The 18474-nt window shown below is 40.3% G+C and overlaps 1 protein-coding gene across 4 annotated transcripts in view; it reads right to left on the bottom strand.

Moving 5' to 3' along the window:
- CBLB (Cbl proto-oncogene B) overlaps positions 1 to 18163 on the bottom strand; it is a 128809-nt gene extending 110646 nt beyond the window's left edge. For 2 of the 4 annotated variants that reach the window (XM_039557725.1, XM_039557730.1), the window contains exons 1-3: positions 18028 to 18162; positions 16947 to 17105; positions 7097 to 7347 (exon numbers count right to left, since the gene is read on the bottom strand). In XM_039557725.1, coding sequence (XP_039413659.1) covers positions 7097 to 7347; positions 16947 to 17093 — 398 coding nt within the window. In that variant the 5' untranslated portion in view covers positions 17094 to 17105; positions 18028 to 18162. Of the gene's footprint in view, positions 1 to 7096; positions 7348 to 16946; positions 17106 to 17277; positions 17479 to 18027 lie in introns of those variants that run through there. The other 2 variants (XM_039557733.1, XM_039557728.1) reach the window with 2 other exon arrangements.
- Between the last annotated feature and the right edge of the window lie 311 nt (positions 18164 to 18474).

Raw genomic sequence — 18474 nt, 5'->3', positions numbered from 1 at the left:
GAAACTGTATTTACTATTGGTTTGATACACAGCAAGCATGTCTTCTAGGCTGGTTTTTTGATCAAGCATTCCTTGGAAAAAAGGATTACCACCACAGCACATTTGTTTTTATAAACTGGCTTTACTTTACTTTCAAAGAGCTTCTATTGACTAAACAGCAAGTGTAGCACTTGAAAGTGATTACTCCCAAGTGTTTTTTTCATTTCTTTATAGAATAAAAGCAGACTTTTATTCTTTCATGTTTCTAATTTTTAATGGAAAACAATGCCACAGAAGATTAGGAAAAGGAAACCATTTATTTTTACAGCCTGAAAATAAAATTAGATGTGCTTATAAGGTTAGGCATACATTTCATAAAAACGGACCCTTTATTCTATAAACTTTCTCTGTGTTCCTGTTTGCATGGCAAGCAGCTTCCATCATGCAGGCTAGTGTTGAAGGCATCCTAAAACAAATACCTTATCACTGAATATAGAATGCTTCTGACATAGGGAAGCAGAGACCAAATTTTCTAAAAATCAAATGCGCATAGAAAAGTGAATTATGAAAGATGCATTCAGGTGCACTACAGGAGCCTTCCTTTCTACATGCTAAATTCACGAGTCAGTGCTGCCTGTCCTTCAAAAAGTTCCCAAAGTTGCTAACTTGGGCTTTATCACACCTAAGAACACAGCTTTATTAATAGATGGTGACCATGGCCCACCCCCACAAGCACAGCTGTTCCCTATACAGACCCTGCAGGCAAGTATGGGGAAGGGATGTGAGACAGAGCTGTTGCAGACCAGAAATGGGTACTGGTATCCTCACTGCAACAGAGTATTTCCAGAGATCTCTTATCAAAAGCACTGTATGTCCAAAAAACCACCTATTTCCCCCAGTTCATTGTGCCATCCTATATTATGCTCTAAAGATGAGCTGAAATCATATAGAAAACTGTGTCAGTTTAGACACTGCAACAGTCACATTGCATAATCCTAGCAGTAGAACTACCATTAGGTTTATCATAAAGGAATATATGCTAATATATGGGAAGCCTGAAGGACTGACTCCCCTAACTGCACTTTTTGAGAGCTTTCACACCTGCTCAAACTGCGTATAAATGGTATGGCACCTTAAAATTTGGGAACAGCATCATGCACACTTTCACAGGCATAAATAATTATACAAAAGACAACAAGGAAAATATCAGACTGTGTATATATCCCCTTACAAACAGCTGAACTCTACCCAGACATCACTGTCAACACCACATTACTTGTAAGATGATGCTTGAAAGAGACCTTGCACTAGCATACAAAATGCTGTTTGATTTTATACGAGTAAAAAGACAAAATGCACATCTCTCTCCTCTACACAACTAGATATGAATCAAGGATCTAAATCAATTTTAAGAATTTACAAGCCATTATTTTTTCATTAGCATCTTTTGTGGTTTTAAAATCCTTGTCTTCCTCTGCAATCTGAATAAATAGTTGCCTCTAAGTAACTCTGGTACTAATACTTCCTTTGTTCTCATTTGACAATACCCACCCCCAAGTAGTGAAGATGATAAAAAAAATCTAAAATTTAAATACTGCCTTACAACAACTGCAGTCACACAGCCTGTTTGCATTTATGTTGAGAACAAGCTGTCATAATACTGCTCTACCATTTGTAACCTCCACGCGTTCTCACCTGCCCTCTGCAACAAGAGTCTCTTTGTCTGAAAAGCGTGTTTGTGTAACATTCCTTTTTTAATTTAAACTATAACCAAAAATAGCAAATGCCTTGTGGTCCACCAGATCCGCACTGAAGCTCAACTACTCATGTGGGTCAGGTACACCAGAGGGTTTATTAAAGCTGTTTGGTTCACATCTGGTTTTACATCACATCTAAAGAGCAGGAGGGGAGAAGAGGGTGGAAATTCTCACCGTAACATAAAAGCTTAAAAAAAAAATTCATTGCATTTCCTCCTCCCATGCAGCCCCATCTAATCAGTCATGCACTCATTTTTCCTTAGAAAAAGCCTCTTTATTAGAGGCTATTTATTGTAGCCAAGTTCCATTCCCAATTACCTTATTTATGTTACACATTTAAAGAGAAAAGTGCCCTCCTTTTTCTAGGGACAGCACAGGAGCAACACTCCAGAAGACTTTCAAGGAGAGCAAGACAACTTCTTCTACTAAAAATCTAGTGAAGGAGTCATCTAAAAATAGAGGTAAATAAATACAAGAGGGGAAAAAACAAACACTACTTTCCTTTCAGCTTCAGCAAGATTAGAGTAAAACAGTCAATATATTATATCTCTAAAGTGTGTTGAGACAGTTTAAGTTTAGGGGTTTACATATCAGGTTAAGCAATAGACTGATGGTAAGTGTATCTTAGCTCGGAATTTACTGGAGAGCAAAAACTACATAACATGCCTGGAAAATGGAACAAATCACAGGATACCAAGGAGCCCATAACTTTTATTCAACAATTACCAAGTTATCTCTGTGATGTCAACCCAAAGCCAAAACTGGCTCTATGAAAAGGGCTATTAACATCCTTTCCTGAATCTGTACATTCTGTTTGTCAAACAAAAAGAAGTCAGCCAAAACAATCTTAACTTCTCCAAACAAAATCATCCTGAATAAAACTTTACTCTTCCTGATCCTTCCCACAATCAACAAAACCTCCTCTGCCTGGAGACACAAACAAGTTGTGAGGCTAGCTAAGTTATAAACTTCCTAAATTCCTGTAAATAAAACAGCAAGGTTGTGATACAGAGGAAGTAATTCAAGGAAGCAGGGTAAGTTACCTCACACTTACTACAGGACAGAAGTACACAAAGGGCTGCTGCATTACAGCTGGCACACCTGACACCCATCCTGATACTATTTTACCCTCTCATCAAGTCTGTACTTTCAGGATAAGGAGGAATGGGCAAGAAATTTCTGCAGCAGAAAGAATGTTATGTACTTTAATGTGCCAGTTCAAGGTGTTGATCCAAGAACCATGACTGATCTCAGTTGTCAACACAGACTTAAGGAAGAGAAATGGAATACTCTATAAACCCACTAATCAACATGAACAGTAACAAAGGAGAACTTGATCCATCGTTTGAATTGCAGGTACAAGACCTCCTTAGAAGACTTAAGAGAATATAAAGCTCTGTGCCAACATTAAAACAACCTGTACAATATCGAAACACATACATCATTTGAATCAAGACACCAAATGGCCAGATGCACAAGTGAATAGTAAGACTTTCTAGACAGAAACAGAAGTGGTTTTGTGATCACCTTGAAGGACTTCTTTGACATTTCCTGCATGCACACCTTTCTACACTGACCACAAAACCACCACAAGTCTTCTCTTGATATCTTCATCCATACCATCCACTACTTAGGAAATATCCATCTTTCATCTTCCACTTCTGGAATACCCCTTTAAAACAAACAGCCAACTAACTCTGGCTGAACCAAGGAGCATTTTAAGAGATTATTAAAAGTAAGTATACACACTGGTTTTATACTTTTCTGCCTCTCCTCATATAAAGGGCCTATAGCAGAAGGCAAGCAATATTAAGTCAGAGAATAAGTTCCATTTCAAGACATATTCTTCTAAGGATATGATTTACAGGAAATCACAGGAAACCTCCCACTTGTCTCCATTAGTAAGAACTGAAGACTATGTCCAGCACCTTGAATGAATCCAAATGTAATCTCCCCACTGCCATTTTATTCTTCCTATAGTCTTATTATTATAATTTATGTTCTTGACTTCTACACCTGGCTAACACATTTGTCTCAAAAACTGCCATTCTACAAAGTTTTTATATTTTCTGAATGCATAATTCTGGAACGCAGCAAGAGGAAAGGAAGTTTGGACTTCACAGAAACTATGCTTTCCAGCTTTAGTTTACTTCCCAACAAAGGGCACAAAGAAAAGGAACGAAAAAAAGAAAAGACAACCCCAAAACCTTCAAAGACACGGAAAGCATTTTAAGAGTAGATAAGCCTGAACCAGTAATTCTAATAAGCTTGTGTTAATAACCTTTTAAAAAGTAACATTTGTGACAAAAAGATCTTAAAATTACTTCATTCATAGAAAAACTTTGTGCAGCCTATATCCAGTACACTTTACAAAACTTACTGGACATTATCTCTTACTTCATTCAACAAGAACACTGAAAGGACCTAATTTTGTAGAAGACACCATACCCAGAAAATAGATGCAGTTAAGGACAAGAAACGAACTTGCAAATGCTATTTTCCCTTCTTAGTGAGACTCATCCAACAGAATACAGAATGACAGCACCAACTACTCTTAAATGGCTATCATATGCATTTGATATGGAAACAAGATGCTGTGCCAGTCAGATTATGTACAAATAGCTAAAACAAAAGCTTACACTGCATTAGTGCTGCTTCTCTAACTTGTTTCATCCACTTGATCTTTGAAAACTAAAATTCATTCACAGGATCTTTGAAAACTAAAATTCATGATAAATTACTCACAATAGAGTAATTTTGGTGTCACCACACAAATAAAATCAGATGTATATTGGCACCGGTTCCTAAATGTACCATCACTATAGAAGTGAAGATTAGTCAATAATGCTAATAGGCTAAAATTATACCAATCAAATTTATGAAGAATGAAGCATTTCTCTTTTCCATTATGCCCTTTTATCCAGAAACCAGTACAGAATAAGACTGAAAACCACAGAAACTGTTCAGGCGCTAAGATCTGCCTTGCCTTTTTTTAAAATTGACTATTTCCCAATATTTCTACTACAAACTGACTACTTCGATTTGACAGTCATTTTAGAAGCATCTTCAAAAATATCATCTTTAAATGATCACTCCTACAATTACATTATAATACTAACAAATAAGGTTAATGCAGGCATATGGGGAAGCAAAGAAGCTAAACACATTAACAATTCTTTTGCTAAGCTACCAAGAATTAGCATGATCAAGTATGTTGAAGCACTGCTTTGCAGTGCTCAAATACTTAGTCATATGGCTCAGCAAACAACTGTACCTTCATTCAACTTAAAACTAGGACAGAGATACAGATTAAGCATCATCAATACATGAAAGAGGATGCACTGAAATCATAAAGATATAGACTTTTACTTGGAATTACATGGGTCATGAGCTAATGAACTAATACTTACAGTTTTTTCGTTTAAGCAGTCTGACAGTCAGAATGCAATTTGTATAGGAAACACAACTAACAATTTGAACACAAGAAAAACATTTCTATTACACTCCTTTCCTCAAGCTCTGAACTCCATCAGTTAGGCAAAATAAGATAGTTGTCACCTTCTGAAACACTAATTTTAAAAGCCTGAAATAGTTACTATGATTCAGTGCACTTCCTTAATATGATTTGTTTTAAAATCCCTCCTCTCCCACCATCTCATAAGAACGGCCCAAACAAACACACAGCAAATATGCTAACTACACCGTCTTCAAAAACTCTGTGCTTCACAGAAGACATCCTACTATCACCACTGTTACCCTAATGCAGGAAATGAAACGGGTAACTGGAAAGAAGCAACTCTAGCAACTAGATATAGTTACGAAGATACTGCCTGAATGACTGTACAGAGCTTACAGCAAGTACTTTGAAAAAGTGACATGGAAACTGCCTTTAATTTTTGCTAACTTTAAGCAAACCTGTAATTAGATTAGGATTTCATACAACACAGGTATGTCAAAATAAAATCTGCCTATATAGTTCAACCACTTCTGTCAAATTTCCCTTACCATAACAGGTTTGTATTTCCTTTGTAACTACTTATACCAAATGGGAGGCTTAAAATAGGCAGCCATAGGCTCAGTGTTGATAACTCTTTCAGGGGCTCTGGTAAGAATGCATCAACAGTGAAAACACTGCTTTACACACTTGCAAATTCAAACACAAAAAAGATTCATACATTAAAATCTTTACTCATCACTAAAACATCTTAAACAGTGCATTTTGCTACTCTTGAGCATTTTTGCCAAAGTATATTCATAACAGGACAGTCTTTATGTTCTTTAAGAAAAAATTCCTTAGATGTCAAGCAAACTTCAGACACCCTACCAAGCCCAAAAGACTGCCACAGTAGACTGAATAGCTGTAATCATTGCCAAAGATCTGGAAGGAACATATGTCTAATTCAAACATAACAGCAGTGACATGTACAAGAATGTAGACATTTCACTGCTTCTACTGACAATTTCACCAGCTGTAGAACTACACTGCAACCATGCCTGCCTCCGAGCTCAGGTGCAGACAGAAAGAACAGCAGGAATTCAATCCTCCATTCACTTGATTTCTCATTCCCCACTATCTCCTGTAAAAGGAGGAGACTTCAGAAAGAGCATAATCTCTTTCATTGGAATACATCTAAAGTTATACCACACAAGGCAAAGACTAATGGCCACAACAATGTTGTATCCCCCTCTTCTCAAAACAAGACTGCAGCTCTTGCACAGAATTTCCTAAAATATTATTTTTTAAAATATTAGGTAATCAAATCAAATATTAAAAACCTCTTCAGTTACCACCAAGAGTGCAGATAAAGTGGACGTTAATTCCTTTTACTAAAAACTGAACCACTGCAAATCAAGAATCCATTAGGCTTCTGAAAAGGTTTCTCAGAATGAAACTAACATTATCATTACTTTACCATAACATCATGTAATACCTGAAAAATATGAACATTGTTTTGCTTCATTCCATCATTTGTGAAAACCCTAAGTCAATATTCATCATGGTTCCCAAAGTTTAAGAAACCAGGGTAGGAAGGAAGGTCAAGCTCAATCCAAGTTAACAGTCACTCTCTCTACCACAGGAAAAACTACATACTGTAAGCCCTGTGAATAAGTAATTACAATGAAATGAATGTTTTATGAAGGAAATGCACTTGGTTTTAAAGGTCACAAAATGACAGATAAGAGCATACAGTGAAACAAACCCAGCAAATTACTGATTGACCTGCAGGGTCAATGAATCCAAGCAATAAATATTTCTGCTCTTCGAATAATTAAAAATGTCAAAACAATGGCTGCAGACAACAGTGTTAAGAATGCAGACAGACCAGACAGTCTACTTCATATTTAAGTATTTCACTTACCTGTCCTGTGACTGCTCCTCATACATTCTTTCCTTCCCTTCTTTAAAGAGTCTTATGGCCCGTTTTGATTTTTTCATAAGACTGTCAATGTAGATTTTAAAATATTCATTTTCACTGAGTTGTGCGAGTTTCTGGTTGTCATCATACTTGCTCAGTATAAGTCGCAAATGTTGGTAAGTGTCAGGTAGAATGTCAAGTATATAAGGTGGGCTGTTTTTGAGTTGAAGCTTTGGGTTTTGGCACAATCTTACCTATAAGCAAAAACAAGAGAATGTAAAAGACAAGAAATACATTGAGACAAAAACTCATCTGTTATCTTCAGAGTTATTGGATGTAACATACTTCTCCAACCTCCAGTCCAAAAGAATTAAATCCTACTTCATTTATATTCTGTGAAATTCCAGCATAGTCTCTAATGTCAAAATAGGCAGAATTTGACTTAATCTTGTCACATCTATAAAGAGCAAACAAGCTTACCTACATATTTTGTGGGTTTGCCCTTAAAGTATGTCTTTTCCTGTCTAATATATGCTAAGGAACATATCAAAACACAGCATGCAACAAATGCCAAGAGTAGTACTTTCATACAGATCTGTTTGCTGCAGGTTAACTTACCTACAGATGTTTAAGTATCTACTAAGAACTGACATAAATTACTTTGTCATCTGCTGGCTCTCTATCTAACAATATAACCTCTTAGACCCTAGGGAAATTTAATTTTGAATGCTCTGCACATAAGAAAATGGTCTGAACTGTGACAGTGGTTCAAAAGTTATTAGCTACAACAGAGAAACTTAAAGTCACTCAAAAACAGATACTGTAAACCAGGAAACAAAATATTATAAATTCATTGTTTTTCAGCTCCTGGCTGGAATAGAAGTTCAGTACTTTGCTTTTGGCTGGATGGGGAGGTGTCCACCAAAGCTTCTTTCTCATTCCCCTACCCATAACAAAAGACTCATAGGTCAAGACAGGGACACGGAGAGATCATTCACCAAATACTGTCACAGGTAGAATAGACTCTACTTGGGGAATTTAATTTATTTAATTACCAATCAAATCAGATTAGGGTAACAAGAAAATAAAACCAAAGCTTAAAAACACATTCCATCCACCACTCCCTCCTTCCTGGGCCTAATTTTACTCTCCAGTCTACCTCCTCCCCCCCAGTAGCACAGGGGGATGGTGAATGGGGGCTGTGGTCAGTTCATCACACCTTGTCTCTGCCACTCCTTCCTCCTCAGTGGGAGGATCCCTCATACTCTTCCCTTGCTCCCACAGGAGACAGTCGTCCTTGAACCTCCCCAACATGAGTCTCTCCCACAGACCACAGTTCCTCATGAACTCCTCTAGAACATGTCCCTTCCACAGGGTGCAGTCTTTCAGGAACACACAGCTCCAGCATGGGTCCTCTGCACGGTTACAAGTCCCGCCAGGAAACCTGCTCCAGTGTGGGCTCCTCTCTCCATGGGAGCACAGGTCCTGCCAGGAGCCTGTCTTAGCACAGGTTCCTCATGGTGTCACAACCTCCTTCAAGCATCAACCTGCTCCAGCATGGGGAGCTCTATGGCTTACAGGGAATGTTGGCTCTACTGTGAACCTGCAGGGCAACCTCTGCTCCAGCACCTGGAACACCTACCTCCCCTTCCACTGAGCCGGCTGGCTGCACAGTTGTTTCTCTCACATATTCTCACTCCCCTCTTCCCTGGCTGCAATTTTCTTCTGCACAGTAGCTTTTCTCCCCTCTTCAAGACATTACCCCAGAGGCACCACTGCTGCCGATGGGATGCCAGCAGCAGGCCCATCTTGGAGCTGGCTGGCACTATATCTATGGGACAAGGGGGAAGCTTCTGGCAGTGCCTCAGAGAAACTACCCCTGTAGCCCCTTCACAACTAAACTTTGTCACTTAAACCAAATAGAAGAAAACATCTCAATGGACTTGGAAACACTGTGATCCCAAATGGCAGAAATATTAATTGAATGTATATTACTCAAAGAATAAGTTCAGACTAATCAAATACCTTTATTTGAATCTAGTCTCCACTGAAAACGTTTCTGGAAGACAAAAGTACTCACTGTTTCCTACACATCCTTAACATAACAAGATCAGAATTGTCTCCTGGCTATCTAAATTTTCTGATAGTTTGTTCTGTAATGTTCTGTTCTAGAAAGAAGAGAGACTAAAACTAACAGGTAGTTTTTGACTGCTGGTGCACTGAGCTATTCAGGCTCAGCTAAAACATTGCATAGGGACACATTCTAGATATGTGTGCATCTGCACAGATGCAAATACTTATAAAAGAATTAAGACCATGTGGTATCAAAGTTTTATAGGCATCATTTGGAGATTGCCACATTATATATTAGTGACTTTGGCATTCTTTTGAGGTAGCTAATGAGTTTATAAAAACTTCTTAATACTGCTGAAAGTAGATTCCTATTCATCTGTCAACTTGAAAAAAGTAGTCTTGAGCATTTCTGGGTGAGAGGGGAACAAGCCTATATCCTATAACACTCAGCTCTCTAAACTCAAAGCTCTATCACTATTGCTGACCTCTCCTGCAATTTCTACATCTACACCATTAAGAAATTCACTGTCTTAAGACACTACTGCCACTAACAGACCTTCATGCACCCCAAACAGCAAAGCAAACACGAAATAGTTTCTTACCCTCTGACACGTACACAGCACAAGAACACAAGCAGGCAATTAGACTGAGGTAACAGGGGGTCATAGTTAGAAAAGTGGAGATAGAGTGGACAAACGTCAAGCACTACGAAGCTTTTAAGAAGTCTAGCACCATTCAAAACAGTATTTAAAACATGACACAATAGGTCTCCTCATTTCACTGATTGTTATTATAGTAATTTCTATTAGTCTTTCAACTTTTAGACCAAGTGATACATCAGGAAGCCTTCTGATGTGTTGTAGAACAGTCCTTATCCCAGAGAAATTTACACCTCAGTAGGAAAAAAAAAAAAAGAAAGCAGGCAAGTATGAATATATGAGCTGTTCAACATGCTGAAGAGTGGTTCAGACACTGAACACTAGCAGTTTGGTATTTCTAGGTATAAACAGCGAAGTTTCACAGCAAGCGCTCAATTTAATGGCTTATAAAGGAATTCCTTTAAGTTCAGAACGAGCTGGAAGGAAAGAAAAAAAAAAAGTACAGCATAAAGGTATTTGATCATCTCTTGACCGGTAATGAATTCTGGAAACTGCAATCCAGAACTGCAAGAGACCTTGAAACTGAAAATAATTTGTTTATATTTTATGTGATAAAGATAAGGCCATCAGAACAAAAAAAAGGAACAACAGGGCCCCAGTTGTGGGTTAGGAGATGTCTAAAGCAGCATTCTCAAAGAATAAAGGTTGGATATGACAGCATACTTTCAAGCTCAGAAAAGCACTGAAGTTAAGCTGACAGGTAGAATTCTCTAAGGAGATTTCAGAAACATGGGCAAAGAATCTTACATGTGTAGACAGACCTGAAAATCATCCATGCAGAGACATACATGAAAGTCTTTTAGTAGAAGAGTTAGAAGAACTGGAATCCCAAACACAGAAGTGAAAATCTTTATGAAAAATAGATTTTTTCCCTCTGAACTTTGAGTTCACTGTGACTTCTGATTTAGTGAAAACTTGAAACCAGACTGACATTCTTCACAAGATGAACTACAGGTGACACAAATCTGTCACTGATAAGGCCTTACAACTTTCTGACGTAACAAGTACAAGGAAAAAAAAAAAATCTGAAGATCAAAATGTTTATTCAGAGAAAAAAAGTCAGCAATGAGAGCAGACCACAAGCAGAGGTAGCCCCAGTAATTTTGAATTACTTATTTATCCTAACTTAAATCTCATGAACAAAGAATTAATTATCTTTCTGAAGTTTATCTTTTCGATCAGATGTGCCAACAAGCAAAATGTAAGTGATTTCACATGTATTAGAAATACCATTAAAATATCATTTATACTAGAACTACCATTCTTGTTATTAGAACAAGAAAAAGCAATTTGCTTATGCTGGTTGCTGTATTTTCAACAGTCAGTCCATATACAAAAAGAATATCCAGTTATAGAGAAGAACTAGTTTCTCTTTCAGAAGTTCTAGAAAGTTTTCCTCAGTCTCACGTCATTACATACAAGATGGTTTACAAGGCTTCACTTTCTGCTGAATTTGAAGAGATAAATACGGCACATTACCAGGACCTTCCATTTTAGAACAAGCTTTTAAGAAAGCCAAACAAAATTCATCAACACCTTCATTAGTTTTATGCACTATAAGTGAAAAAAAATACTAATACAAAGTTCAAGACAGTGATCTACTGAAGTAGTACAGGGTTTTCTTCACAGAGTGCACGAGGCTTCAAAGGAAGTCTGTAAAGAGATGGTTGGTAAACCATATGGTTTCCAGTCAGGATGTCCTGACACATACCACAGCAGTTCACAATTAAAAGTAAGCAACAAGAAATGACACCTGCTGACGCAAAAGGTTTGCCAAGACCTTTCTTCAAAAGAAAACAGAACTCAAAACAAACAAACAAAAAAAAACCCCAACACCCCTAAAGTAAAGACCGCTATACTGCACTTTACACCAACACATTCGGAGAGGACATGAATCATATCACACTGTGATTTTTGTATTGTTATGACTGGAAGTAAGCATGTATATATTTAGCAGGCACTCAGTGTAAAAAATGAAAAGAAGTACGCAAGTTAGTAAAAAATATCTCTTATTGAGGCAAACTGAGGCAAAATTAAGCTCCTTTCATGAGCTCACACCCAGGGAAAAATCCAAGTACTTAATCCAGAATCACAGAAACAATAGGAGTGCAACTCTGTGAAAACTGAAGCGATACCCTAATCTACCAGAAACTGATTTTGAAACAGTTAACTCTGGAACTTCCAGACAAGTTAACTCTAGTTCCTTTGCAGAAAGAACATCAACCCCCCTCTTCCCTCCTCTCCTCCCCCACCCCTACCTAAAATAAATGCCACTATTCATAACACTTTTAAAGATATTTGACTTAAATTATAAGGCATTATTTCATAGCCTCATCAGAGATTAGAGTACTGGAGGCCTATTGTACATAGACAAATTAATTTCTTGCTAAAAACCATCTTCTATACACTTTTTAAAGCAAGGTTGAAAGCCCTTGACTCATTTGACAAAAGGACCCTTGTTCAAGCAAAGTATAGCAGCTTTAACACAATCTGTTTAAACACCTAATGCTAGTCAAAGACAATACAAGGAAAGTAACTCAGCTAAAACAGAGTATCTAATGAGTAGGACATCCGCTAAACACTGTTTTCAGCTGCAGTGAATGGACTAGAACAATTGAAGCATCAGTGCTCACACACTTCCAAAACCACACTTCCAAGTCGCCCAACTGAAGGAACATCTCCTGCCATGCTGTACAAAACAGTCAAAGAATTAGGAAACGCTTTGACACACCACAAACAGCATAAAGGTAGCTCCGCAGTTAAGATACCGTAACACTTCTCCAGCAATCCACAACATCCAATGCAACCAACAATGAATTCTGAAAAACTTAATCAGGAGGGGCTAATAAGGAAAGGTCCAAGTTTGAACATTATGTTTCTTCGACACAGATGTCTTCCTGCCTGAAGTTACCTTAACTGCAACGCATTTGATTTTGCGCATAAATAAAGCTCTCATGAGAATATAAGTAAAGGTGACCCAAACACCAATCTTTTTGCCTGAAAATACAGTAAGTGCTTGCTCAACAGCTACCACACTGCAACTGAGCCATATGTTTCCATAGGGGAAGAATAAACAAGAAGAATGCTGATGCCACAGACACACAAGGACAGTTGACTTTGGAGGGTGATTTTACTCTCTTCCAACTAGAAAGAGAGAAGCTTCTGTTTCTCTGTTTAATTTTGTATTCTTTTTCTATAAGCAGCATGTGCAGGACATAAGAGTTCCTACCAATTTTGACTGTAGAATCAATTACACGAAGCTTCGCACACACAGTTTCAGCTACCATGCTCTTTATACTCAGATGCTGACAGATGTTAATTTAAAGAAAACCACAATATTAAGCTGCAGAGGTAACACAGCTTTTACTCACTAAGTCAATAGTGTAAGCTTTGGAGATGCACTCTAGTTTGCTCTTAAATAATTACTAAACAGCAAATCAATGCCATCCCCATTTATACAGTCAGAGTCAAGCAACTGGTGGGCCATGACATTGCACCCAAATAGTTTAGGCAATATTGTTAATCTTCATAGTAGAAAATTTAATTATTTCCAGGCCCAATGCATAGGAGGAATGAAAAGTGATTGAAAGTTGATGAAATATACCTGTTTTAAGAATCCTGTTCAGAATGTGTCATGATTTTCTCAGTTTGAATCCCACAAGAGTGAAGTGTGAAAAAACAGTACTGACAACTCTAAATAGCCCAAGCAGTAAACTGACCTAACTACTCCAATGTTTACATAGTAGTAATTCTCTCCCAAGGCTAGTCTCGACATACCGTTTTAATACATGGCTAGGGTCTAGGTTTTAAAAACCATTAGGTTTACAATCTCAGAAAAAAAAAATCTCATGTAATTTATACACAGTTTAAAGGAAGACCTGAGTTATTTGTTAACAATATTCATTTTTCATTTATTTACAGGATAGAAACTTTCTAAAATATACATCATATTTTAAAAGTAGTAGTTTGTTTCCTACAAGTCCAGAAAGATGTGGTCAACTTTCTTAAACAATGCTAGCATTGGAAAGAAAGGCTAGCCTTCTAAACCATAAAAGAAATATTATCCTTTGCATTGCACAGGAATTAAACAAAGTATTTTTGGTTCTTAATGGTAAAGCTACTGCTTACCTATGAGAAAAGCAGTAGGGAAACCTGACATTGATGCTAACCATTGCTTTCCCTTTAATAATGCAGTTAGTATTGTAAATTCACTTAGGACATACCAACAAACCACAAAAAGTACAGGTTCCAGTGTATGAAGTACAAAAAGGAAAGATATATAGACAGATAGCAATTTACATTCACTGATTACCTACATGCAGATTTTTTTAATTCCTTGCAAGAACATTGCTTACGGTGACTTTTACAAACAAGGCTCTAAGCAGGAGCACTATTCCAACATTCTCTCCTGCTAAAGAACTCTTTTTCAAAAAGTCCATTACTATTTTCAGACTGGTAGTAAAAGTTTAAAGAGAAAACTCCCCAACAGAACTGCAATATTCTGCCTATTCCAACCTAAAGTATCAGCCCATGGCAAAGTGGTATTATCATGAAACCTGAACAATTTGAAAGCAGGACACATAACCAATTCTACACAAAGAAGTTTGCATGGTGTCTAGGTAGCCAGAATTTTTGCATACACCACAAAACCACCCTCATAGTACAGTTCTGATAGGGTAGGAACGTTTGTAGTATTAGTTAATCCCTTATTGTTGCAAACAAGTAATTCATACAGAATGCCTCATCTGCCAGAGGACAAAATTACAGAAAGAAATCAAAGAAAGGTGAAAGACAGCAATTATAAGAAAGAAAAAAATGCAAACCAGAAATTATTGAGCTCTGCTGCTAGTTTTTAAGGCTGCTCTTTTTTCATTGTTTGGTCAAGATAATAGTTTTGCTTTGCTTCCATTCTTCATTTTCTTAACATCTTTAGAATGGGAGAAAACTTCAGCTACCTTACTGCAGCAGTAAGATGGTTATCACAGCTACCATAGTTAAAGAATAAACAAGCATAATGACTGTTATTACAACAAGTAAAACAGACCTCCAAGCCACAGCCTTACTATGGGTACCACCCCACTGACTTGGCAGAGCAACTGCCTTCGCTAGGTACTCATTTGATCAGTGACCCACCACAGAAATCAGTCATAGGACACACTCCAGAAATGGGATTTAAAACAACAGTTGATCGAGCAAGTTTCTATTTCTGATTTTAATCCCTGGGTTTGATCTAGACAGAGGAAAAAATTACCTTCCTGTGCCTACTGCCACACAAAGCTATGAGATTTAAATTTGTTTGCCAGGATATTAAATTTGCTCAAACACCCTTTCAGTACAAGTACCAAATGCTAAAAACTCAAGCAACAAGCTAGAGCATTCTCACACTATGACATCATCCTGTCTGGTATACTTCAATACAATTTGGAAATAAAATTTGATTAACTGAGAGCAGCTTAAAGAGGATACATTAAAGATCCAAATTGAGGACACTTATCCAGTAAAATGTAAAAGGAAGCACAGCACAATGTCCAGCTGTTCCAGTGACTTCTACCAAACAGGCCTTCCTGGCTGTTCTGATGGGCTGTGACAAATACAGTTATCCTGTATTCAATGAGTGAAAGCAATCCAGAACTCTAAGCAGTAGGGTAAAGACTTTCTGGTAACTGTGATTATACAAACAAATCAGGGTATAACCATACTATATAGATCTGTAAAAGGCCTGACACAGGGAAAACAGAGCTATGCATTCCCCATGCGGTTCCAACAACAAACCAAATTCCTAGTTTCCAAGCTGAAAACTTCCTCCTACTGAAGAAGAGTACCTACTTTTGAGTATTTATACTTGCACTTCTTAGTACAAGAGACCTCACTAGTAACAGCATCCTGACCACTGACAGGCAAATGTCAACAAAGTCTTTGTGATAATAACCATTTTTATCAAAGCTGGGGTTTCAGTTTATAATCACTATCAGTAAATGCAGTGGAAATGCAAACACTGTTCTTGGAGCAACAAAAAAGAGCCTACAAGGACTTAAAAAATACTTAAGCACTTGTAAAGGCATATTATATAAAATAGTCTCCACCCTGCCAGTATAACTAATGATGAACATTAAGAAATGTTGAACATCTTATTTTACAAGAGCCACAGGGAAAGCAAAGAGTTACACTAAGTCACAAATAACCACTGAGTTAAAAAGTGGTAACTGTATTGCCACACAGACCCAAGGCCAACAGGTAGTAATCCTCACTGCTCAGAAGTTTCAAGAGGAAGCTTTTAAGTATCACCCCGTGTGCAAAGCACAATGTCTGAATCTCCTGAACAGCAATCCATGTTACAATCAAACTGTTCCTACCATTGGTAAGGCACTCCCCTAGATAATCATGATACAAGCTGTCATTTCATAGACTACTAAATAAAATGTACGAGGCTCATGAGGGGAAGCATAAGAGCTAAAAAGCTATAGCCTATCCCCCCACTTCCCGAAAAACTAGTTTCAGCATAGTGTATTTCTAGTTTCCAAATTAAGAGTAGACATACTCATAAGTCATTAAAATGCAGAACACATACTTAAAAAGTTAGGCATGCCATAGTAATCTGTTTACTAAACTGACAAGAGTGACATCCCCCAGTCCCCCCGCAGATTCCTAAAAGCACAAACACATCTATGTTGCCATCACCAACATACTCACAGGACAATTAGCTTAACTGACATTTAATACTTCAGAGGTCTTGTTTGCAGACTAACAGTGTGATCCAACACGAAACACAGATAATATGTAATTACGAGTCTAAGTTAAGCAGCTTTTGATTGGGACAGCTCTTCAACTTTGAGTCATTTTAAAGGATCTGAAAGTAACAATAGCCTAAGGCAAACACACACATTTGTTTTCCTTCCACAAACCAAGATTAAAAAAAACATAGCCAGAGGCCACTGAAAAGGAAAAAAAAAAAAAAAAAAGACAAACGATGCTTAAATAACCTAAAACATAAGTCCCCTTACGTCCCGAGGCACATGCAGCACAGCACTCAGAGCTGCAGGAAGAAGCTGTTTTGCCCATGTGTACCTATTTAAATAGCCCCATTCTTCACCGTGTATACACGGACACACAGAGACACCCACCACTTTGTCCATAAGCTTCCAGGTCTTCTCCACAGTCCTGCGGTCGGCAGCTGCCTGCTTGGGGGGGCCCACAGCATCCTGAATGGCATCAATGAAGCCCAGGATCCGTCCCTTGCGCGGGTTCCGGCCGTTGAGGGAATTGGCCATCTGGGAGCCAAGCTGGCCGCAACGACAGAGAAACACAGCCTCACAAGGTGCTCCGAAAACATCTTGTCATAGAACCCGCCGCAGCCTGCGAGGCAACACTTCCTTCTCCACGGGCAGGAAAGGGCAAGATCAGGGCACGTTTAGGAACAAGCTTAACTTTTCATGACAATCAGCGTAAACCCACCTGGCCCAGGTTTACATGGGCAGAAGCGATCCCGGATTTATTGTCAATACCGACAGTCGGGAGAGGGGAACACAGCCGCGCCCGGCTCCGCGCCGCGCCGCTGCCGGTCCCTGCGCCCACCGGCCGCGGGCACATGCCCGGCACCGCACAACAAAAGAGGCCGCGGCGGAGCGGGGGCAGGAGCGGGAAGAGGGAGCAGAGGAAGGCAGCGCAGAGAGCAGGCAGGCAGGCAGGAACCCGCAGGGCAGGCGGGGGCAGCTGCACGCACACGGACCTGGCTCACGCATACGCACACACTGGCACCGCACGGCCGTGTGCCAAGGGCGAGAGCGGCCGCCGGGAAAGCCGGGAGCAGGCGGCGGCAGGGAGGCTCCTCAGCGCCCGCGGCGGAGCGGAGCGCAGCGCAGGCGAAACGTCTCTCCGGACGAGGCTCTCCTCCCTCCAGCCGCGGCGGCTTCAGTGCCGCGGGAAGCAGGCGGAGCGCATCCCGCCCCGCCACCCGCGCCCGTCCCGGCTCCGCGCCCGCCGCCCCGCAGGACTCTGCCCCGTGCGGCTGCTGCTGGCGGCGGGAGGAAGAGCGCTGCCCCACGGGGAAGAGCGGAGAGCTACTGCCCCGCCGCCCGCGTCGCCCTCCCGGACCCCAGCCCAGCCCGCCCGGCGGGGGGGTGGAAATGTGCGCGCGTGTGTGGAGAGTCCTACAGGCACATGCAAAAGAGACAGAGAGAGAGAGAGAGAGAGATGCACACGCACAGGTCTGTCTGTGGCACCGCTCGCAGCCCCCGGCAGGCTATGGTCTCCCCGCACTCCTAGGAAGTGAGGCTGGCTCCCCGGCGGCGGCGACCCCGCTCCTTCTCCCGCGCCCGCCCCCTCCCCGCGGCGCGCTGGCGGCCGCTCCTCTCCTCGGAACATGCCCACCCCCAGGACAACACTCCGTGCGCGCCTGCGCGCCGCGCCGCAGCGCGGCCCTCTGCCCGGGGGCGGGAACGCTGCCGCCCTACAGCCAATCACAAGGGCAGGCCGCGCTTGATTGACGCGGCATCCAGCAAATGGGCGCGGGTGTGGGCACGGGGCGGGGCGGCGGCCGGGAGAGGGCTCGGGGTGGGGAAGGGGCGGGAAGGAGCGGCCGGCAGGGGTGGGAGTGATGGCAGAGCCGGCCCCTGGCTGCGGCCGGGCCGAGGGGGGTGGGGTTCCGGTCCC

Source organism: Corvus cornix, chromosome 1, assembly GCF_000738735.6.
Source record: "Corvus cornix cornix isolate S_Up_H32 chromosome 1, ASM73873v5, whole genome shotgun sequence".
NCBI classification, from domain to species: domain Eukaryota; kingdom Metazoa; phylum Chordata; class Aves; order Passeriformes; family Corvidae; genus Corvus; species Corvus cornix.
Note: the sequence above shows the minus strand (reverse complement) of the source record. Positions and strands in the feature narration are given on the sequence as shown.